At 40.5% G+C, this 24,332-nt stretch overlaps 1 protein-coding gene and 1 long non-coding RNA gene across 4 annotated transcripts in view; both read right to left on the bottom strand.

Moving 5' to 3' along the window:
• Positions 1-899: 899 nt before the first annotated feature.
• Positions 900-20,849, bottom strand: LOC141500081 (uncharacterized). Its single transcript, XR_012471833.1, has 3 exons — positions 17,169-20,849; positions 5,157-5,231; positions 900-4,297 (listed from the first exon to the last, which is right to left on the bottom strand). It is a non-coding gene; the product is annotated as an uncharacterized LOC141500081 (long non-coding RNA).
• A 1,470-nt stretch (positions 20,850-22,319) lies between these two features.
• CDH16 (cadherin 16) overlaps positions 22,320-24,332 on the bottom strand; it is a 40,498-nt gene continuing 38,485 nt past the window's right edge. For all 3 annotated transcript variants that reach the window (XM_074202959.1, XM_074202967.1, XM_074202954.1), the window contains 2 exons: positions 23,526-23,642; positions 22,320-22,783 (listed from right to left, as the gene is read on the bottom strand). In XM_074202959.1, coding sequence (XP_074059060.1) covers positions 22,689-22,783; positions 23,526-23,642 — 212 coding nt within the window. In that variant the 3' untranslated portion in view covers positions 22,320-22,688. The remainder of the gene's footprint in view (positions 22,784-23,525; positions 23,643-24,332) is intronic.

Raw genomic sequence — 24,332 nt, 5'->3', positions numbered from 1 at the left:
TAAATGATTTGTCCAGATTATAAAGTTAGTATGATGCTCAAGATCAGATTTGAGTTCAGGTCTTCTTAACTCATAATCTAGTCCCAAACCCACTGTGGCTAGGACACTGCCCTTAAGAGATTCATCATCTATTGGGGGATAAAACCCAAACAAAGATATTTCATGATAAGTATATTAGATGCAGAACAAAATATTACATGAGATGGAAGGTTGTTACTGTTTAGATGGATCAGGGCTTCTTAGGAGAAGTGACAATTGAATGTAATTTTAAAGAATGGATAGAAATTCATCAGGCCAAGAAGAGAAGGGTAGAGGAGCAAAGGGTAGTCCTAAAGGTAACCAGGTTTGGTCAAATCATGGTGTATGCAAGAGGAGAATAAGGTAAAATAAGGCCCCCAGATTGTGGACAGTTTTGTCTAATTCCAGACATCTCTTTTTCCATTTCCAGGGTCCATCTTCCTTTTTCCTAAAAATATTATTGATATTGAAATGCTCTCAGAGCCAGGCAAGATGTTGAATTGGTGTTTGTGTTCATAGCTCTCTCATCTGCTTCTGCCTCTTCCTTCTCTCCCTGTAGGGAAGTTCATGATCTCTTGTTCCCATGCTGTGGATTTATCTCTTCTCCTAATCTATTTTCAATAGTCACCTTGAAAAGTCTAAATAAATTAAGTTATAATTATTTTCATGGAAAAAAATCAATATTTATCACAAGCCCTGTAATATGAGACAAGGATTCTTCTCATTGCCTTGGGCATAGACTAAAACAAACTGCCAACTCTTTTCATTTCTGCTTGGCACCTATGAGTCATCTTTACATTAAGCTATGACATCTTTCTTTCTTTCTTCCACTTTCATTTATAATAAACATTTCAAGATTGCTATGGTTCTGTTCTTCCAGTTATATATTTATTTAATGGTCATTAAGCAAGGATAGCACATTTAGAGTGCCAACAGTCAGTTAACGTTTACAGGTCAGAACAATTATCTATATATATATATTAACATTTATATGTAAACATATAAAAATTTATATAAAAATATTTTGTGTAAAACATAACATATATAATACATAGATTTATTGATGTGTATGAAGGTATAGACATGAAGCTATAGACATACAACACACATGTATGTACATACCATATATATTATAATAAAGAGAAATACCCCCAAGCAATATATAATAATATAAGTATGTATAAGTATACTTATATTCACATATGCATAAAAATACACATATACATATAGAAGCCTTTACTTATGTCCCAGACCTTGTGCTAAGCTCTTGGGTGCAAAAAAAGGGCAATAACATCTCCTGCTCCTGAAGAACTCATTTTACTTTGAGGAGACAACATACAGACACTATTATTAAATGGTACTGGTAAAGTTCTTTTCCCTAGGATTTTGATTGAGATCTGAAGGAAAATAAGGAAGCAAGGAGACAGATGAATAGGGAGAGCCTGGGAGATAGCTGGAGAAAATATATGGAGTTTGGAGTTCGGAAGGAAATCAGATGCACCCCTTGACACCACTCTGCCATCATCATAGCAAAAGTGGATTGAACAGAATGGAGGTCCATTTGGGAATGTTCTTTGTTTCTTGGGTTTCCAGAGCCAAAGAATTCATTGCTAAGTGACCAGCTTTTAGAAAATGTAAGAATAATAGGTGGAACTCACAGACAGGCAATAGATGCAGACTCAACCCAAGAAAAATCTTCCTAACAATTTTAGAGGGGAAAAAGCAGAATGAACTGCTTGGGAAAGTAGTTTTTCTCTCCTTATTTCAGGTCTTCAAGAAAAGGTTTGATGACTTGTTCAGTTGTAGGTTGGACCAGAGTCTTGAAAACCCAGAACCCTTAGATTTGTAGAAATCTAAATGGGATAGTGGATTGAAATTTCTCATAGATATATGTGTAGATATGTGTAGATATATGCTGGCTATAATAATTATTATACTATAATATATAATACTATAATAATTACTAAATAATATCACAATTACTATTCTTATCACATACACGTTAGATATGATTATTTTTATCTCAGTCAATCAACTAGAATTAATCAGGTTTTAGGCACTGTGCTGAGTGAAGTCCTAGAGATATTTGCACTTAATCTAAAGGTATAAACTAAAGGTATGTGGGCAGTAGAATTTTAGGGATTAGAGACAGAAGGCTGTATGTATGATCAACCTATGGTCAGTCAGCTCAGAGTTGTAGTGGGTTACCTTTCACCTCAGAATTCTGGTTCTTTTTTGGGTGTCTGAGACCACTTGTTCCCCACTGCTTGATTGAGTGGATAATGATGATAAGGCAGGACAAGACCGAACCTCAAGATAGTCTAGCTGTTGTCCCTAGGGTAAGAGTAGGGGCAATGTAGGGGCACAATTTTGGATACACACAAAATTACAATATTGGAGCCAGAAAGGGATCTTAGAATCCATTTCGTACATCTCTTGTTTTAAAGGAGGAAACTACATCTCAGGAAAAGGAAGTCATTTCTCCAATTGCACAGTGAGTTTAATGGTGGAACCCAGAAAAGAACTTAGGTTTCTAGACTCCTGGTTTCTTCTAGTGAGGCAATGAGAGGGAGGAGGAGTGTAGAGAAGGGAGGAGGGGCAGTGAGCAGGTCATTTATTTATTCAATGCTAAGTCCAGTCTTGGCAGGCTTCCTTCCCCCACCTCTTCTCAGCTCCATCCCTAAAGCCTTTCTTTTTTCCTTCCCCCACCACGTTTTCTACTGTCTCCCAAATAAAAAAAATAAAAAACCAAAAAAGTATGCTTACTTCTGTTGATTCTTATTTTTCAGGGTCTCTCACGGAATGAGGATAACTCCCAGAAGTCAGTTTTCTAAGGGACCTCATGCATTATTTCCACTATATCCCTATTGACAGCTTCCCAGTCTGGAGGAGTTGACATTTGGCCATAAAACAGGGTCTAGAGGGCAGCCAAGATTTACTAAACCTGTTCCTGTTATATTGTTTGGGGGTATTTCTCTTTATTATTTAAAGGCAATTAGTTAGGTGGTAGAATAAAAGTGTGTTATATTTGTTGTCAGGAGGACCTGGGTTTAAATTTAGCCTCAGATACTGATCAGCTGTGTGATTTTGGACAAGTCACTAATTTTTACCTTCAATTTCCTTATCTTTAAAATGGGGATAATTATAGTTCCTACCTTTTAGGGCCATTGTGATGATCACATCAAGTGACATAATATATGTAAAGTGATTTTTAGACCTTAAACTATTTATATAAATGTTAACTCTTACTTTTTATTAGGTATCTATAAAGACTATTCTTACTCCTACCCTCCATCCCCATACCACAGCAGAGCTATGGGTTTCCGTCCATCATATGAATTCATTGTTTTTGATTATACTACCATAACATTCATTTCTCTAGGTTTCTTGACTCCATCTTTGTAGATTGTGTGTGTGTGTGTGTGTGTGTGTGTGTGTGTGTGTGTGTGTGTGTAGGTCAGAACCGCAGGTCCAGAGAGACAGATATAACCATATTCTTTTTTTTTTTTAACAAGGCAAATGGGGTTAAGTGGCTTGCCCAAGGTCACACAGCTAGGTAATTATTAAATGTCTGAGACCGGATTTGAACCCAGGTACTCCTGACTCCAAGGCTGGTGCTTTATCCACTGTGCCACCTAGCCGCCCCCCACCATATTCTTTTGTGTATGCAGTCTGCCCATCCTTGATTACATTCGTTAGAAGGTGGACATGGCTCTCAGCAAGGTTGGAGATTTATCTTCACCCCTTCAATCTCATCTGTCCTCTCTCCAGAGTTATATGATTCAAGTACATCTCCCCATTGTCCTTGGGCAGCCCAGAACTTTGAAGGGATGAGATATAGACTTCACCTCAACCAGGGTTAGTAGGTTAGGATGAAGAGGGGATCCCTTTCAAGAGGGAGAGGCCAAGTTGTGAGAGATCTTATTATTTTTCTTTTTAATCTAAAAAAAATTTTTTTGAGAGACTATCTTCAAACTTCATTACATATATCTTATTCCCCTACTACACTATAAACTAAATAATGGCAGGGACGAATTTGCATCTCCATCACCACCAACATTTGCTGCAATGTATTATTACATCAACTTAGAGATCTGAGTGGAAGTTTGAAAGACGGGGAGGATTTGGTTCAGTACAAAGCAGGTAGAGTGATTAAGGAAAGTGAGAACTTTGTGAACAAAGATTCAGAGGCAGAAATGATGAGGGCCTGTTCCCATTAGTTCCAATTCTTGGTCAATAGGCCAGGGACTGGAAAGAGTTGTTGGAGGAAGTTTGTTCCCTAGGGAAAACAATAAAAAAACAAAGTCAAAGTATTTAGCGAAAAGTGACTAATTAATTTCATATTATTTCTCTTTAAGAGGGGTGGCCTGGTAGTGTCTATGTCTCCTTTAGATCCCCAGGGGTTAGTATGTTGGAAGGACGCAGAACCCACATGGACTAGATTTACTGTGTGGTCTTAGACAAATAATTTTCTTCCTTAGGGACTCCATTTTCTGTAAAATAAGGAATGGTTTCATTTTTATCTTCATGGTCTCAGGGCCTGTCCCAGAGCCCTGTATAGTAGGAGCTCAATAAATGCAAATATTGAGTTGAATGTGTTAAGATCCTTTCTAATGAATCCTCATTAGACTTAGACTATGTTCTAATATTTCATATCCTAAGGTCACTCTCAACTCTGACCTTCGGTGATTTTATGGGAAGCGGAGATAGCTCATCCTTCTTCAGGGCTTGATGCTGCCTCCTGCCCTTCCCCATCTCCCAGGTGGGGTGCCCTGAATTGGGGGTCAGAGTCACACTGTGTCTACAGTTGGAGGACTCTGCGTCAGAGATCTCCCATGCAAACCCTCTGACCCACTTATACTCAAAACTCCCTTTCCTCAGGGCTTAGAAACCACTTGGAAGCACTGCCCTGGCCCTCTTAGCTTCTCTGGGTCAGGCCATAAGGGGCTTGGCTTCCCAAAAGTCTCCGCTGAGGGGGAGGGAAAGGGGTTCCCATCTCTAGGACAGACTCCAGTTAGGAAGAGCTGCTGAGAATAGCCTTCAAGGCAGGGTTCCAGGCTGTCCTGACCTCTTGGCTGAGATTTGGGGCAATTGCCAGGGGGCCTATTTATATCTCTTACTGGACAGGGAATTCTCACCTTGTGCAATTATGAGGGGAAAAGTCATGTGACAATCCAGATTGCTTATCTCTTTCCACTAGTCCATGTTCTTTACTGAAACAGATTAATCCACAAAGGAAGGAATTGGTCTAGAGACCAGGAGAAACCAAAGGTCTCCTGCAATAGAGGGGACTGTCATCTATCATCCCATACTCTCCAAATCCTATTATTGTCTGTATTAGGCTAATAATTACAAGTCATGTCTACACTGCCTCAAAATTCACAAACATTTTTTCTCATAATCTTGGTGAGTATACAGGGGTTATCATTCTTAATCTTTTATTTTCCTTTACTTTTTTAGGTAATCAGGGTTAAGTGACTTGCCCAGGGTCATACAGTGGAGGAGTCTCCATAGAATCATAGAATCACAGAGCATCAGAGATGGGAGTGATCTTAGAATCTAAAATAGACTATACGTTTCTGAAGATGAATTTGAACTCAGGTCTTCCTGACTTCAGGGCTGGTGCTCTATCCACTATGCTGCCTGGTGATCTATTATTCTTTTTCTATAGATTACAAATAAATTCAGAATTTCTGAGTTGAAAGGAAAGGTCCAAGTCCAGGTTAGGCCTAACTCAGAATCACCTCTGACTCAGACTCTTCAAACAGTGGTCAATAATCTTTATTTGAAGAGTCCTTCATGAGAGGGAGACAGCCATCTCTCAAGGTGACCTGTTCCCCATTGGAACCACTACTCTCATTGGGAAGTTTTTCTTCTATCCAGTCTGAATCTTTCCCAGCAACTTCTAGCCACTCCCATTACTCCCAGTTCTGCCCTCCAGGGTCCAGGACGATAAGTCTAATCCACCCGGAGAGTTTCAGAATTTTATTTTTTGAGAGTTTTTTGAGAATCCTCATGGATATTTTGAGAATCCTCATGGATTCACTTATCTCCATTGAGTCCATGGTACCCTTTTAAGCCTTTCTCTGAACTCTTTGAAATCTGCTCCTCCAAAATCTCAGGTGCACTGCCAAACTGCCTCCGGATTTCCTCTCCTTCATCACAATTCTATGGTGAAATGACCACTTTCCCCCTAAGTTTTCCTATTACTCAGAATCCAATCCAAGATAGAATTTCTCATTGTTGGTTCCTCTACTTTTTGGAAGATGAAATTATTATCAAGGCAGATCAAGAAATTATTAGCTGTTCTGCTTTTGGCAAAGAGAACTCCAGCTGAGTCTGGATAATGGATCATTTGTTGGGAGCTCCTTTTGTGTATGAGTTAGACTGATTGTCCAGATTCCTTCCAATTCTGTGATTTCCACATAATTGAATTTCCCCCATCACTACTACTAAATTAAGCCTCTGTGCCAGAATTATAATTAATTTCCTTCACTTTCATTTATTTCCTCTTCTCTATTGTTGATATATACTACATTCCAATGACAAAACTCTTCCCATTTTTCCTTCCATTGACTTTTCCCCAAATGTTCTCCCCTGTCATTCCTTTGTAAGGGGGACCAATAGATTAATTTATGTTGATTATAGATTCTTTGATAAGTTTCTTCCTCATTTTGTGTGTGCATGTGTGTGTGTGTGTGTGTGTGTGTGTGTATGCAGAGATATGCATAATACATAGACTGAGTATTCTGGGGGGTTTCATAGGTCAAGATATGATTTACAGACAAGAAAGGAGGGTTGGGAGTCATGGCTACTTCTTTGTATAAAGGTCTGTAACTTAAAGAACCTTTAACAAATTGCTTTAATTTTCATTTTTATTGCCTAGAATGCTCTTGCTCTACATTTCTGCATCCTGGCTTCCCTAAGTCAGCTAAGATTCCATCTTCTTAAAGAAGCCTTTCATGGTTCTACTTAATGGCAGTGTCTTTTGGTTTTGTTTTTGTTTTTGCAAGGCAATGGGGTTAAGTGGCTTGCCCAAGGCCACACAGCTAGGTAATTATTAAGTGTGTGAGGCTGGATTTGAATTCAGGTACTCCTGACTCCAGGGCTGGTGCTCTATCCACTTTGCCACCTAGCAGCCCCAGGCAGTGTCTTCCCACAGAGATTTGTACTTCTACATCCATAGTTATTTGTCTTCTATCTTCTCTCATTAGAAGGCGAACTCTTTGAGGGTTAGAACCCCAAGTTTTTATCTTTTTTCTGTATTCCTACATTTCCTGGCTCATAGAAAGTCATTTTTATATCTTTGTTTTCTTATTGACTTGACTTTTCTTCTGTGTAGTAAATAACCTGGAATGAATGCATCATGATACCTCTAAGATTAAAGATGAAATTATTTTAATGTGATACAGGAAATGACATGGGGCTGTGAAAAAGCTGTGGTTTTGAAATCCCAGGTTCTGTGTTCTACTCTTGGCTCTGCTATCTGGCACTTGAATGTCTTTGGATAAGCTATTTTTCCAATCCCATGTTCCTTTAGTCAAATTGGCGGGTTGTGTGAGTTGTTCTCCAAGCTTTCCACCTGCTCTAAATTCTATAATCTTATGAATCTCTTGGCTTTCTATCTCCCTGTTCTGGAATCTTTGCCATCTGTTGATTTCTGGGAGAACAGTAGCTTAGGCCTTTCCTTCTTGGCCATGGAGAGAGCTAGCCAAGAGTGGCGTGAGAGAACCCGTGACTGATCTAAGAAATTCAAGTTGATGGGATTTCTCTGAGTCTCTGCTCCCAAAACAGCAATAGCTCCATATCTAATAATCAAAGGGCAGCTAAAAAAAGTGGCTGAGGGTTGAGCCACAGTCCTTATCACAAAGCTTGGGAAGGTTTCTTTGGATGGAGAGTGTTGACAAGGACACTCAACCTCTGGGAGGGTGTCTGGGAGAGTGGAGGCCGGAGCTGGGGAGAGAGAGCATAGTATGACATGGCAGGAGTGCCCTCTGCCTTGCATGTCAGGGGACTGCCTAGGAGAGTGTTACAGGACATAATGGTAGAATGTTAGAAGTGGAAGGGACCTTAGAACATAGATTATTGGGATAGAAGACTCGAGGAAAATATACTATTAGAACAGAGAATATCAGAGGCAGTTGAAACTTAGGACATTTGTAGAATCCAGAGTGCCAGAGGCAAAGGACTTAGAACCGAATGCCTGAATTGAATTGTGCGCAGTATATTAACTTTAATCCTCCTTTATAGACTTTGTTATTTGTACTTGGGTGAATCTAGTCAAGTCACTTGCCTGTCTCAGTTTCTTGCTTTGTAAAATGAAGAGGACAGCCTTGATGACCTTCCAGCTGTAAATCTGTGATCCTAAGAGCAGTCATTTGTCCATAAGAACATTAAGGATACATAAGAACATTACAATCTAAGTATATTAGTATACATTATATATATATAATAAAATTAAATATATTAGAAAAAGACCTTGAGTCAGCACTTTTGATATCAGAGCTGCAAGGGCTTTATAACATCAGGGCCCTGAGGGGATTCTGGGGTCAGTCACTTCTGGGAATAAGAGACATATGACAGGGAGTCACTAGTAAACAGAGAATAGCCATATGGAGCCCAAAGTCAGAGATGAGCTTTCTCTCATGGCATTGTTGAAGATCAAGACCAGAAAGGCAAGAAACTAAGATTGAAACACTGGCCATAGATGTGTGTGACCTGGGTGATGGGGCTTCTTAACCTCTCTTGTATCATTGGCCCCTTGGGCAGCTCTATGGTATAGTGGATAGAGCTTTGGGTCTAGAGTCAGAAAAATTCCTTTTCCTGAGTTCAAATCCAGCCTCAGACACTCACTAGATGTGAGACCCCAAGCAAATCATTTAACCCTGTTTGCCTCACTTTTTTTTCATTTGCAAAAAGAACTGGAGCTGGAAATGGAAAACCATTCTGGTACCTTTGCCAAGACCAAACGAAGACTGTGAAGAGTCAGACGTGACCCAAACAACTGAACAGTCATAATACAAAAGAGATCAATTATATTGAAACTGGTTTCAAAATAAAATACAGTTATCAAAAAACCTAACAACCCACCAAGGTCATGGACACCAGATTAAGAGCCCTTGGTCTAGCCCAACCCTCTCATTGCTTCCAAGCTCTGCCCTTCCTTGGTGATTTTGGGATGTTTGCTGCCTTCGGATTGGGAGGTGAGCACTACACTTTAATTTTGTATTCTGCTTGGGACTTCCATTTCCCAGCAGTCTGACCTTTCCAACTCATCACATTGGCCACACACATCCATTGCCGGTGGTCCAATGCTAGTTTCTAGCTTTGATCTTCAGTAATACCAAGCAATGAAGTTGGACCCAGGCTCATCTCTGACTCTGGGCTCCACATGGCTTAGTCTCTGTTTAGTGGTGACTCCCTTTCATGTGATGTGTCTCTTGCTCTCAAAAGTGACTGACCCCAGAATCCCCAGAGGGCCCTGGGGCCCTCAGAAAGGCGATGCCACTGCCAAGTTTCCAGGGAATGTGTTGGATAAGAGACCTTGTGACTCTGTTCCCCAACTCTCCTCTGACAGTTTTCACTATCTCCCAGGTGAGTAAGAATAGTAACAGCCCCCCCCTGGGGCAGCTAAAATGGGCAGCTTCACACCCCGGCCCCTTGACTGACCCCCTCTCCCCTCCCCTAGGATGTGCTAAAACAAACATGCATGAGTACTAAAAGTGTTAAAAATACCATTGCCACTACTGTCCCTGTGAATCTAAGAACTGGGGGACTATGATACAGATATCAAGAAGTCCCTTAAATGGTGATGTATCTTACTAAGGTTCTTTCTTAAGCCTTGGTTATATCTTTAGCATTGGCCAGAAGTAAGGAGATCCAAATTTTAGCCCTGGTCATAATACTAAAATTGGATGACCTTGGGTCAGCCCTTTTAAGGATTTTGGACTTTGGAGGTGGAAATCATCTTGGAAGCCATCTTGTCTAACTCCTTCATTTTACAGAAGAAAAAACCAAGATAAACAGAGAGAAATGATGAAGTAGATACCTAGAAAACAGCAGTGGCATGATTCAATCCCAGGACTTCTGCCTTCATAGGGCTTTTCCACTACACCTTGTTGTCTCTTAAACCTTCTTGGTGGTTTCAGTTTTCTCATTAGCAAAATAAGAGAACTGGACTCAATGACTCTGCCTTCTGGACTGGCAATGATGGGGTGGGGGGTCTTCCTTCCTCAGGAGTGAAGAGGAGCTCTTGTACCCTTCTCTGCTTCCTTGGGGAAACAGTCAACTCTGAAAGTGGATTTCCTATTTTTCCTTTTTCTCAATGTCTGGAGCTGCCTGGCTGCCCTAGTAATGGTTTGGACTTTCTGAATACTCCTGGTAACCCCTAAGCAGCTTCTACTCTCCTTGAAATCCCCAAGTCAATTCAAATTGGGCATTGGGGATGAGTCAGTTTGCAGACTGGCAGGGTTACATTATTTCTCCCTAAATTAGGCCTCAAGGGGAAGAACATCGTGGCTGCCATAATCTATGGGTCTTTGTCATTCCAATAGCTCACAGCATACAGGCAGACCCTGAAATTGGTGATTCATGGCAGAAACAAGAGAAAACCTCAGGGTCTTTGGAATCCTGTTGTCTTCACTTGCCCATTCCTGTCTTTAGCCACTTCCATTCATCTCTTTTAGCTTCAGGCCTTTTTGGATCATGCTCAACCTTTTGATAGCACTTAGAGAGTGGTGTTAGCTCCAAGAAGCAACTTACCTAGCAACTCAAATTGAGCCATGTCCCCTGCTGCACTGGCTTATATTATTTTCTACACTAGTTTATGTTTTCTTCTACACAAGTTTTTATTTTGGGTGGCTAGGTGGCACACTGTATAAAGCACCAGCCCTGGAGTCAGGTGTACCTAAGGTTCAAATTCAGTCTCAGACACTTAATAATTACCTAGCCATGTGGCCTTGGGCAAGCCACTTAACCCCATTTGCCTTGCAAAAACCTACAAAAAAAATTACACAAGTTTATATTTCCAACTAAACTGACCCATGGGCTTACATATTTCTCTTTCCAGAATCATTTACTACATCAATCCTTTTATTTTCATTTATTTATTTTATTCACTTTTATTTTTTCCTATCCTCCCATCTATTCTGGTCCATGCTCTCTTCTATATTGACCTACATCATCAACAAACATTTATTTTTTTAAAAAAAATTATTGATTTATTTGTAACATTCATTGTTAAAAAAAATTTTTGAGTTTCAAATTCTCTCCTTTCTCCCTCCTTTACTCTTTGAGAAGGCAAAGAGTATACTATCAATTGTATATGAAAAACATATTTACATACTAATCAAAAAAAAGTAAGAAAAATATAGTGAATTTGCCTTCAGAATTCATTAGTTCTCTCTCTGGAAGTGGATAGTTTTTTTCATCATGGGTCCTTTGGAATTGTCTTGATGGGAGAAGCTAAGTCACAGTTGATCATTACTGCTCAACTCGCATTGATTAAATTGTGCTAAATGCTGAGAATTTAAAGAAAGACAAAAACAGGATCCTTGCCCTCAAGGACCTTACAGTCTAATGGGTGGAGACAACAGTATTCTGCACTTGCCTCTAGGCTCTGCTCTCTTCTCACTGGTTTTCTTCTCTATGCTGACTTGTGTTTCCCTCTTTCCCAACACATTCTTCCCACACTGACCTTTTCTAGACATAATTGATTACAGCCCCTGTGTGAGTCCGTGTTCTCCTCTCCCTCAGCTTTCAGAGAAGGAGTATGAAATATAGTCCCTGCCTGTGAGAAACTTCTAGTCCAGAACGGTAGCTAGTTGACTCAGGGTAGGAACCTTAGCTGGGAAGGAGTATACATAGGATTGAGCTGGCAAGTAGTACAAATATGGGTAAGATTATACAAAGGGAAAATGGCTGAGAGCTTAGGTGGTCAGGGAAAGTTTCCTAGAGGAGGTGAGAGCTCAGTCTTAAAGAATTGATAGGTTTTGAATGGTTGGAAAAGTTTGGGGAAGACAATGAAGAGATGAACTTGGTTAGAGCACAGAGAGGTATAATAATCATGCAGTCATTTTCTTCAATCATGTTCAACCCCCATTTGGGGTCTTATTGGTCAAGATACTGGAGTGGTTTGATATTTCCTTCTTTGACTCATTTCACAGATGAAGAAGAGGCAAACAGGGTTAAGTGACTTGCCCAAGGTCTCACAGTTAATAGATGTCTGACACTGGGTTTGAACTCAGATCTTAATCCATTATATCACATCTTAGGTGAGAGAAATGGTGAAGTAAGGTAGGAACAATTCTGAGAGGGCTGGTGAGGCGAAGTTAAAGATTTTGGACTTAATTTTGTATAGGCAGTGGAGATTAATTACATACTTGCTGGTATGACAAATATGCATAGCAATGGGCCAAAACTATATAATACTTTTTTGGGGGGGGTGTTGTCTAAAGATGAATTTTAGCATTATCTTACTGGCACCCAGCCCTCCACATCCATCATTGCTTTCAAACTTCTTATCGTGCCCCTCCCCCATTTACTAGTACCCTTCTATGTATTGTGTTCCTCTATTAAAATGTAAGCTCCATTAGTGCAGTGGCTGCCTGGTGTGCATTTCTACCTCCAGTCCTTGGCATGCTGACTACCATAAAGTAAATGTCTAATAAATGTGTCTCTCTCTCTCTCTCTCTCTCTTCCTCCTCCCCACCTCCATCTCTGCTCCTCCTCCATCATCTTTTTCTTCTTCTTTTCCTTCTTCTTTCTCTACCTCTGTCTCTGTTTCTCTGTCTCTGTCTTTGTCTGTCTCCCTCTCCCACACACATACTTCTCATCTATTTAGCTACCTCCCTATTATGGGTGTGAGGAACTTCCAGTGAGATACCCCTCCACCAATGCAGATCTCCAACATATACAGCCTTAGAAAATCACCTGGAACATTAAGAGGGCGGATGCTTTGCCCTGGATCAGCCATAGTGAGCTCACAGAAAAATTCATCTTGGTCTCACTGGCTTCGCCGGCTTCCGTCCTTCCATCAGAGTCTTTCCTGATTCCCACTCTCTAATACCAGTCCCTTCCCTCTGATGACTATTTACCCCCCACTCAAGGGACCTCCCCAACTAGACTGTGAGCTCCATGGGGGCAAGGACTGTCTTTTGTTTTTCTTTGAATCCCTCACAGCTTAGCAGTGTCTGATACATAGTATGTGCTTTAAAATGATCATTGACTGACTTAATAACCCACAAAGTGTTTTCCTTATAGCAACTATGAGTTAGAATATTAATAATGCTCTTATTATCATCATTACTCCATTTTACAAGTGAGGAAACTGAGGCACATAAAAATGAAGGAGCTTGTGCAAGATCATTTGTCTAGTGACAGAAGAGGACTCAGACCCTTTCTGCCCCAGCTTGCCACCTCTCAGGTCCCAGGGTCCTGCTCTCAGAGGGTTCACTCTCCACATCATAGGCTGGTTCCTGGGTTTTTCAAAGATTTACTCAGCTCAGTTTCATGGAACTGGGTCCTTTGGAGACATCATCTATCTTCCTTCCTCCTGGCCTCATCTTCCAAAGGTCTTTCCCTGGGAGGTCCTGCCCCTTTCATACTGAAGGAGTTCAGAACCAGAGCTGTTTGGACGTTTAAATCATAACATCACACTCCATCAGTAGCTGGGAGACCAAGAGCCTGGCTACCACCCTGGCCCGGCTGGCCCTTGACTGGAGCTCAGAAGCTGCCTACACTCTTATCTTCCCATCTCCTACTTCCATCTCTACCCTAGACCCATTTTCCCAACATTTCTATCACTGTCCCTTCTGTGTAATTTAAGGCACTGCTGTTTGCTCACTCTCTAGCAGGTGTTATTTGTTCATCCTTGAAGAAGACCATGTCATCAGGGAGGTGATACCATGACAAGCACATGAATTGGATTGGAGTGAGGTGGGGCTATGCTAAGTCACCAACCTCACTTTCTCCTCTGGAGCCATCTAGGATCAGTGTCCAGATATGAATCAGGATGACTGGAGATGGCTCTGGGTGTGAGATAATCAGGGTTAAGGGACTTGTCTAAGATCACACAGCTAGAAACTGTCATGTATCTGGAGCTGAATTTGAACCCAGATCCTCTTGACTTAAAAACCAGTGTTCTATCCATTGAGTTGCCTAGCAATTAGGCCCCTTTGGGCAGGCAAGACTTGTCACGGGTAAGTAAGGAGCAAAACCAGAATTCAAACCATGGTTCTCTGACTTCCAATGGAGGACTCTTTCCTACTTTGGCACTTTTCTCCCAGGGTTGTTGTGAGGATCAAATGAGATCATTTTTGGGAAGCACTTAGTGCAGTGACTGGTACACAGTAGGGCCTTAATAAATGCTTCTTCTTCTCTCTCTCTCTCCTCTTTTCTCTTCATTCCTTCCTCCCTCCTTCCCTCCCTTCCTCCCTTTCTTCCTTCCTTTCTCACTCCCATCCTCCTTCCTTTCCTGCCTTTATTTTCCCCTCCTTCTTTTCCTCCCTCTTTTCTTCTTCCCCCTCCCTTTCTTTCCTTCTCACTCTATCATGATTCTGATTCTATGACCTTTTCCCTCTCCCTACTTGCTTTTGACCTTCTGCTTCCTATTCATTTGTGATTTCTCCTTCTCCAATTTATCCTGTTTTGTTGACCTCTGAAACAATGACAAAGAAAACCTCCAATCAAGGCAGTGCCTTAGATTATTAGGCAACTTGCTTTTGCTTATTACTGCATATTTAAGTCAGGGAAGGAGGAAGACAATGACCTTGTTCTCTGTACTTGATTTTGTTCCTATGTCCATCCCAATTCTTCAGTTCATTTTCATGAGAGATCAAAAGAGACTTGGGGTTGAGAAAGTGGAGAATATCAAATCTAGAAAGCCTTTGGCAGTTTTCGGGAAGAGCACATTCTAAACTGATGCTGACTAGGTACACTTTAACTAAGGACAATTAAGCAGAGAGCCACTGGAATTTCTAACTTTGTCACAGTAGGTCTCTGGCAGAGAGTCTGCCCAAACCTGAAGATCTTTATTAGACAGGGCAGTTCTGAATTTCTAAAAGCTTGGAATCCAGTGTGAGAAAATCTCCTTTTGAATAGGAAATTCTCATGTTAGTATTTTTTAAACATTTTAATTGATTAATTTATTATTCCAACTACATACAAATAGTTTTAAATATTTATTATTTTGTAAGATTTTTGAGTTCAGAAATGTTCATTTTAGTCAAGGACTGGAGAAACTGATGAAACCTTTTCATAAGAAGAAAAACCATCAAGGATTTTTTCTAGCTTAGGGCCTGAATATTTGAGATCTCTGCTCTGTAGTTAAAAAAGTCTCAAAGACTTCAAGTAAAAGAATTAAATTAGAGTTCACCTCAGCTGAAGACCTAAGATGATACCAGAAGCTGAAAGAAAAGCTTCACAACTTCATGCACTGGAGCAATACTTAGCAGCAATCAATGGGGATTCCAGAACCAATGTAATGCTATCAAGAAAGGGTCATAAGAGACCAATTGTGGGTCAATCCAGTGGGAGAAGTGAGATACCATCACTCAAAACAGAGGTAGCCCTGCAGCATTAAAGGTATGAGCTGATTTCTTTTCAGGGATTATCGTGAGTTTGAGGGAGACTATACCCCAGATTTGGGGGGAAATGTTTCATTGTTACTGTTTTTACTACTTTATTTCATAAATATATTTGCTTTAAACTATTTGGGTCCTTTGATCAACTAAGAACAATAACAGTAAACAGGCAGGGTCTTGTTCACTCTGATTTTAAGTGGATGTGGACCTTTAGTGTAATCTCAGTGAGTGAATTGAAGGGTACACCCAGGAGCTACTTGAGGGGCACTCAAGTCTCTGTTTGCCTCTAACTTTCCTCTACCTGTTTCCTTCTTCTTTGATTAGAAAACCATCTTATTCATCCTGAAATTTTCTGTGAGCATTACTTTGTCAATATTGGACAGCATAGCTATCTCTATAGGGTCACTGTGAAAATGCACAGATTAGTCAATTAGAAGGAAAATTAGTATGAAAAATATAATAGATAGAAGGAAATGTAGAATGTTAGCATTAGAAGAAAACTGAGAGATCAGCTTATATAACCCCTTCATTTTACAGATGAAGAAATTTATGCAAGTCACAATCTCTCAGTTCAAGTTTCCTCATCTGTAAAATAGGGATAATGTTTTTATTATTTACCCTTTAGCATTGTTGTGAGTATCTAATAAGACAATATAAATCAAACTGAAGTCCAAGCTATTACCATTGTTAGGGAAGTGACTTGTCCAAGAACACAAGGAAAGGAGGGAGGGAGGGACAGTGAAATAGAACTATATCCTTGATGGGGTGACTGGAGTTTTGTCTCAAGATGTCAAAATATAGAAAGTTCACTTAGGGAAAGTGGAAGTTGGTTGCTTCCCTCTCCATGGGTGTCTGGCCTTTCTGCCACATTGCCTCTAGTACTAGCCAGTTCTTTAGAATTCTGTAGGAAGGGCTCCATTCTCTCCCCCATTAGCACCATAAAAAAATCTTGTATTGCTCTGGAAGGTTGTTCTCACTCATGTCAGTCACAACCTAGAGTTGCTAACCGTGATGTTGTTCCTAGTAACCACTGGTTCTTAAATGCTAAAGCAGGGTTTCCTTTCCTGGGTAGGTACATTTAATGGGAGTCCCCTTATTCTCCAATCCCTCTGTGTACAAATGGCCAAAGAAGACACAGAATCGGCTTTAAGAAGCTTCCAGTCTTGTAATGAGGATAAGTCCGGGACATGACTGTAATATAAGACAAACATGGGGAAAGGGGCAGGGCTTTGCCCCTTGAGGACCTTTCAAAGAAATTTTTTAAAAATAAATATTAGGACACACACACACACACACACACACACACACACACACACACACACAAACACATGGGCTTTCTAGGAATTTTCATTCCCAGAGGGGCTTGAGTTGGCTTCAGAAGAAGCCAGTATGTTTGACATTGGTCTGTTTTATTGACCCTTTCAGTAGATAGAGTAGAGGGACCTGGAGAGAAAGGAACAAAGTCAAAGAGGGAGAGATATGATGGGGATAAAGAGACTTGGTCCTAGGGTCTGGCTTGGATATTTGGGCTTCTTTTGCCTACTTGGGTGGGTCTTTGGGAACCCATACCTGATAAGTCTTCTTGCCTCCATCATCCTGAAATGAAGGAGCTGCTGGCAGGGAGAGGGAAGTTGGAGATGTTGCTGAGGAAGAGATCTCTGATATAGGAAATAATGAATGGAGGAGGCAGTTAGGTGGCACCATGGGTCTCCAGAAACCACCCCCTTAGTGTCAGGAGGACCTAAGTTCAAATCTAGCCTCAGACACTTGTTACTCATTAGCTGTGAAACATTGAGAAAGTGACTAAACTTCATTGTCTCCTTCCCCCCCAAAAGAAAGAAAAGAAAGAAGGAAAAAAAGAAGGAAGGAAGGGAAAAAGAAGAGAAAGGAAGGAAGGAAAGAAAGAAAAAATGAATGGGAAAAACTTAGACTTCTTTGAACTTTTGTAGATTAAAGTAAGCAGAACCAGGAGAACAATTTACATAATGATCACAAAAATGTAAAAGAAGGAAGCCCTGAGAAAGATGCCACTCTAAACACAGAAGTTCCCAGGCATGACTTTGGAAGACTTCCTGCCTCTCAAAAGAGAGGAGTTGGGTCAGGGATACAGAATGAGACATATTTCAGTGTTGATTTGTTTTCTTCATATTTGTTATAAAGGAAATTTCCTTGTTAGAAGAAGAGGGAACAAGCCATCAGGAAGTAGGATGATGATGAAGAAGAAAGAAGAAAGAAGAGAAGGAAAGGGAGAAGAAGAAGGACAGCTAGGGGGCACAGTGGATCTGGACCTAGAAACAGAAAGACCTAAATTCAAATCTTCCCTCTGGTACTCACTAGCCCTTTGACCCTGAGCATGTCACTTAATCTCAGTTTGCCTCAGTTTCTTTAACTATAAAATAGGGATAATAATAGCACCTGCCTCCCAGGGTTGTTGTGAGAATTTAATTAGATATTTGTAAAGTGCTGTGCACAGTAGGGACTATATAAATACTTATTCTCTATTTTCCCATAATAACATTAGCTTATGTTTATATAGTGCTTTACATATATTATCTCATTTGATCTTTGCACCCATCTGTGAGATATGGACTATTATTTTAATCATCTTACAGATGGGGAAACCGAGGCAGATAGCGATTAAGTGATTTGCCCAGGGTCACATAGGTGGTAAAAAGAAAACAAAAACCAAGGTCTCCTATAATCTTTGGCACCCTTTTGTCTTGCTGCTTGACTTTGATGACTCTGGAGGAGACAGTGAGGCTGGATGAGTTTACACAGCTTTGCCTCACTTAAATCCAGTTCATGTACAAGTCAATACATCACCCTGTGATGTCCTCTTTGAGAATGAAGGATGAACAACAACAATGAAAAGGAGGTATTTTTGACCTTGGGTTCAACTCTGCCTTCTATAAGCTGTGTGACCTTGGACAAGTCCTGTTCCAATTTTGGAATTCAATTTCCTCATCTGTAAACTGGAAGAGTTAGACTTGATGTTATATAAAGTCTCTCCCAGCTCTAACATTCTACATTTTGCATTCTAACTATCCTTAATTTATGATCCTTTCCTGCTCTGATAACCAATGGTCTATGTTCCGACATTCTTTCTTTTATCTCTGACATTCTGTGTTAATAAAATTAACAATAATAATAGCATTTCTATTAGCACACCTAGCTGCCTAAAGTTCCATGGGTCCTTCTAGCTTTATCATTTTGTTATAAGGTTGTAGATTTAGAATCAGGTCTTAAGGATCAGCTAGGACTTGTTTAAGATAAGTAGCAAAAAACCAGGATTCAAACCCCTGCCCTCCGAGTCCAAATGGAATATTTTTCTCACTCTGCCGTGATTCTGAGTCTTGCCCCCATACAGATTTCTTTTTAACCATCTATTTTTCTACTCATTTGTGGTTTTCCCCTGTCCAGTTCATTCTTTTTTGCTAACCTCTGACACAATGGCAAAAGTTACCCCAACTAAGGAGCTGGTCTCCCCTCTGGCCCAGCCTCCATGTGCCCAGCCAGGGTGGTGCTGCCATTTTGCCTATGAAAGACTTGTATGGTTGTTGGTATTGACTGTGAAGGATGTAAGACTATGAACAAAAGAGGGGACTCCTGCTACTGCTCCCATAAAACAAAATAAAGCAATGCAGTTGGGGGGGGGGGATGGACAGGGAAGGAGGAGAGACAAGTTGGTCCCTGAAGTGGCTGCTGGCCCGGGATAGATTTTTGGTTACTCTCCTCCTTTTGCCTGTCGCCTGAGTCCTAGTTGAGAGAGTCTCTTAGTTGAAGTGCTCTAATCACTTGAACTGGAAAAAAAGTTTAAAAATACCCCCAGATGTTTACATTCCTTCCACATGAGCTTCTCTGTTCTCATTGCAGTTTGGCCCTTTGATCGGTGCCTGCTGATTGGGAAGTGTCTTTGGCATTGGACACAGGCCCAGCTCAGCCCCCTGACCGGCCCCCTGGAGGCCCCAGTAACATCCCTGAATCCTCCCTGTACCCAACCCCACCACAGAATCAGAGTGGGTGCTGAGAGACAGGGACAAAGGGTAAAATGTAGTGCAATTAGCCTAGACTCTCACCCAACAGAGCGTCCTTCCCAGACAGAGGCCAGACCCCTTAGGCCTGTCAGCCTCTTCTTATTAATAATAACAATAATAATGACTCAATTTATTTGGAGCTTTATATTGATAGTTCCCATTTCTGGAAGACTTGAAGGTATTGGAAATAGGGCCACGAAAGTGGATAGAATAATGACTCTATTGTCTGAGGTTCTGTCTTTTTTCAGTTGTGTCCTATCTGAAGGTTTCTCAGCAGGGGTACCTGCCATTTTCTTCTCCAGTTCTTTTTCCAGATCAAAAAAGTGAGGTCAACAGGATGAAGTGACTTGCCTAGCATCACACATTTAGTAGGTGACTGAGGCCAGATTTGAATTTAGAAAGATGAGTCTTTCTGACTCCAAGTCTGGTGCTCTAGTTACTATACTACCTAGATATGTCATCCTTGTTACTCAACTAATAATGTGAATTTGAGCAAATTATGTCTCTTGATTTCTATTTCCTCTTCTGTAAAATGAGATGTTTGGACTAGATGGCTTCTTAAGGTTCCTTCTAGCACTAAATTCTATGATGCTAAAGTTTAGAACATGCTTTCTTCACAGTAACTCGGTGAGGTCCATGATATTGTTATAAACAATCCTTACTTTACATATAGAGAGACAGAGACCTACAGACACAAAGTGAATTACTCTTGGAAGGCAGGAACCATAGCTTCTCCTTTTCCTGGCTCCTAAAAAGGATAATAGAATGTAGACTATTTTGGAAGGTGTCTTAGGAGATGGAGTATTAGGACACACCCCTTACCGCTGCTCTCATATCCAATCTGTTGTCAAATCTTGTCATTTCTACCTTCGTTCCATTTCTGCTGACTGATATCACCGTGGAACAAGCCCTTATCACCTCATGCCTACACTATTTGCATTAACCTTATGGCCAGTCTCCCTGCCTCAAGTCTCTCTCCATGCCAGACCATCCTCCATTCAGTCACCAAAATGATTGTTCTTAAAGCTCAGATCTAACCATGTCATCCCCTACTTAATTAAGTTCAATGGCTCCTTATTACCTCCAGGAGGCCGTATAAAGTCATTTATTTGTCACTTGAAGTCCTCTATAGTCTGCTGTATACTAACATTATTTCTAATAAGTCTACATTTTCTTCTCGAAGTGAACAAAGTAATAATGATGACAATGATGATGATGAGAGCAGCTAGCATTTATATAGTACTTTCTAAATAATTAGATAATAATTATTTAAATAATTATTATTATTGTTATTGTTGTTGTTATTGTTATTGTTATGCTTTACAATTGAGGGTATGAGGGGAGGCAGAAGTTGAGTGTCTTTCCCAGGGACACACAGCTAGTAAATGTCGGAGGTCAGATTTTGAACTCAGGTCTTTGTAACTTTGTGACTTCAGGCTCTATCTGCCTACACTCCCTAGCTATAAAAGTACTTGACAAATGTGAGTTTATATTAGAACATCCAATGTTCTATGATCTGATGGGCTGAACTAGACAGTGCAAAGAGATGGAGGAGGGTTTGGCGTAATGGCAAGAACATTGGATGCTGAATTACTGAGCTTGGGCTTGAGTTTGTGCTTGAGTTTGTGCTGTTAATTATAAGTTGAGCAATGGGTAAGTGCCCATTAAAATTCTTGATGCCTCCATTTATTTATCTGTAAAACAAGGAAGTCAGGCTTGATGAAAGTGAAGTTCTTCCCCATTCTAATATTCTTTGATTTTATTATCTCACCTTCACAGGCTCCTGGATGAAGGAGATAGGACATTGTCCCTGGAGCAACCTAGAGAAGTTATTTGGTAGATTGTCAGCCTATTTATCTAGGAGATGGGTGCCTTGATTAGCTAGCTTTTCATGTGGGTCCTCCTTAACCCCCACCTAAGTCCACAAAGGATCTACTGTCTCTCTCTCCAATTTGACTCAGGAATATCCCCAAAGTCTCTAAAAGAAAGAAAGATCATTTCCTCTTGCCAAGCTCTGAACATATAATTCTAGAAATAGGGTCAGGTGAAAATGAAAGGGTGCTTTTCATAATTTCAAAAATATTTGAAATTCATCAGTTCATGGGCACTGGGATTTTAGACTATGACCCTTTCTAACATGTCTCTGTAGCTGTTGGAATGGGTATAGGGAGAAGGATTGGTAGAGTTTTGTTTATGATAGGGAGTAAGGATCAGTTTTCAATCAGGTTGTGGGCATGGGTTCATCCATATGTAGGAATATATTTTGGCATATATCCTCACATGCATACTCACACACAGAAATGGCCACATATGTAGATATAAACTCCACTTAAGGACTCATACCTAGTATCCCCTCTAACATGCATATAATACTTATGCAGGTATCAATTAAATCTAAAAGTTCACCAGGGAAACACCAACCATAAGACTCATAGAGAATTCCTTTGACCCTCCCCCCTTCTATGTTCCTGGGAGAACATCCCTAGTGAGGCAGACCCTTTAAACTAAACAAGAGTCTTCCTTGTATTCTGTATATCCTCCAATGTTTAGCAAAGAGCTCTGTATTTAGAAGGTGTTTAATCCGTATTGGTTGACTGAATAGGCCTTCTAAACACTTAGTTTTGACTAACCTACTTCTCTCAACTCAGAGACAGAGGGATGAAAAGAGAGGCAGATGGATAAATCATTGGAAAGAAGACATGGGAATTTAAGAGCTCTGGACTCAGTTCCCACCAGGTTTTATTATTCTATAGTAGTAAGATGACTTTTATGTGAGAAACTAGCCATATTAGAAGAAAGTCTTATCTTTTACTGTTGGGGATATGGGCTCCAGGTTTCAGAGGAGAACTCTTTTTGGGACAGATGCTGTCTTGTCTGGTCCTTCTTCTAGTGCCTTTGGCTCATTGCAAATGGGAGGGCAGAAGTTCATCTTTGAGATGTTTTAACTAAGGGGTTGATCTCACCCAACTCTGTCCAGAATCCAAGTCCTCATTGTTGGAAGTATAGAAATTGTGGGTTATAGGGAAGGCAGGAGACTCAACCATGTCTGGCCCCATCAGACAGAATCTTTAAGGGGGATGCTGTCTGGTGGTTGTTCTACAGTCTTCCTTGTGAGGGCCAAGTGGCTGAAGATCAAGATTAAAAAGAAACCTGGGATGTTAAAGAGAGAGTCAATCAGTTCCAGGGGGCTTTTCCTTGATCTTGGGCAACCCAATTTACTAGTAATTAAAGGTGGGTTAACATATTTGTTGTTATTTTAATTGAATATTTTTTTTTATAGAAAAGAAAGCATATATTATTAAGTCATATGCCAATTTATACTCTTAGTTTTGGAGGGGGAATCCAGCTAGTAGACTCAGACAGCCATTGTTTTTCACCATTGTCTAACTCTTGGTCATTTTTCAAATTGCAGACCTGTTTCCCTCAAATGAGATAATATTTGTCAAAGACATAGCATAGTGTGCAGTATATTATTTCCTTTATTCTCCCCCTCCCCTTCATCATCTCTCCCTCTCTCTGTCTCTCTCCTCTGAGCCCTTCTGGGAGAAGCAAACTCATAGTACTCATGAAATAAAGTGCCCTTATACTTGCACTATAAATATAAAACTTAGGATATTTATTAGAGACAATACTTTTAGAAGTAGTTGGAAACCCACATGTATTCAGGAAGGGTCAATGGATTTTGGACACTCAGAAGGCAGGGGTATAGAGAAAGTACTCTGAGTGTCTGTAGTTAAGTCATTTCCCTTTCTTTAGACTTCAGTAAGAGATTGCTGTAGTCTATTCCAGTTCTAAATCTGATAACCCTCTGAACCTATACGTAGCCCCCAGTCTCTCTCCCCACATTGATGGGTTTCATCCAGATCACAAGTAAGACCAAGACTTCACTTACCTATTGCTGCAAGGGTGCCCACCATGATGCCAACAGCAGACAACATTGTGGGCATTCCCTTCATCCGATCCACTTTAAGTAAGCATCTCCTCTCTGAGTTACACACGCAGACCATCACTGTGACCAGAAGGAGGGAAATAGTATTAAGAGCTGGGAGGGCCTTGGGAACACAAAAAATCAGAGTTGGAGGTATCTTAGAACCCGAATGTCAGAAATGGGAGGATTGTCAGGCTCTTCTCTGTTCTCATCAACCAGCATGTTCCAACTGATTCTACAGAGGAGGAAACTGAGGTTTGGAGGGTGGAAATGACTAGTTCAAGGTCACACAAATGGGGATTATCCAAGCTAGATTTGAATTTTGGACTCTAAATCAAATGCTCTTGTCACTATATCCCATTGCTTCAGGACTGATGCTGTAAAAAGTAATTGAAAATATAGAGCTAGGGTTTTTCACCTGGAGTCTGCAGGGCTTCATGGATAGCTTTTTAGGGGGTCTGTGGATTTGGAAAGGATGAAGTAGCTAGGTGGTACAGTGGATGGAGCAATATTTGAGTCATCAAGAGCTGAGTTTAAATCTTTTTTTTTTTTTAGGTTTTTTTGTTAAGGCAAACGGCGTTCAGTGGCTTGTCCAAGGCCACACAGCCAGGTAATTATTAAGTGTCTGAGACCGGATTTGAACCCAGGTACTCCTGACTCCAGGGCCAGTGCTTTATCCATTATGCCACCTAGCCGCCCATGAGTTTAAATCTTACAGGAAAAAAATTACATCTTAATTTCACTAACCTTTAAGCTGAAATTTAGTATTTT

The sequence above is a fragment of the Macrotis lagotis genome, chromosome 1 (assembly GCF_037893015.1).
Source record: "Macrotis lagotis isolate mMagLag1 chromosome 1, bilby.v1.9.chrom.fasta, whole genome shotgun sequence".
NCBI classification, from domain to species: domain Eukaryota; kingdom Metazoa; phylum Chordata; class Mammalia; order Peramelemorphia; family Peramelidae; genus Macrotis; species Macrotis lagotis.
The sequence above is the reverse complement of the archived record's forward strand: the minus strand, read 5'-3'. Positions and strand labels throughout refer to the sequence as shown.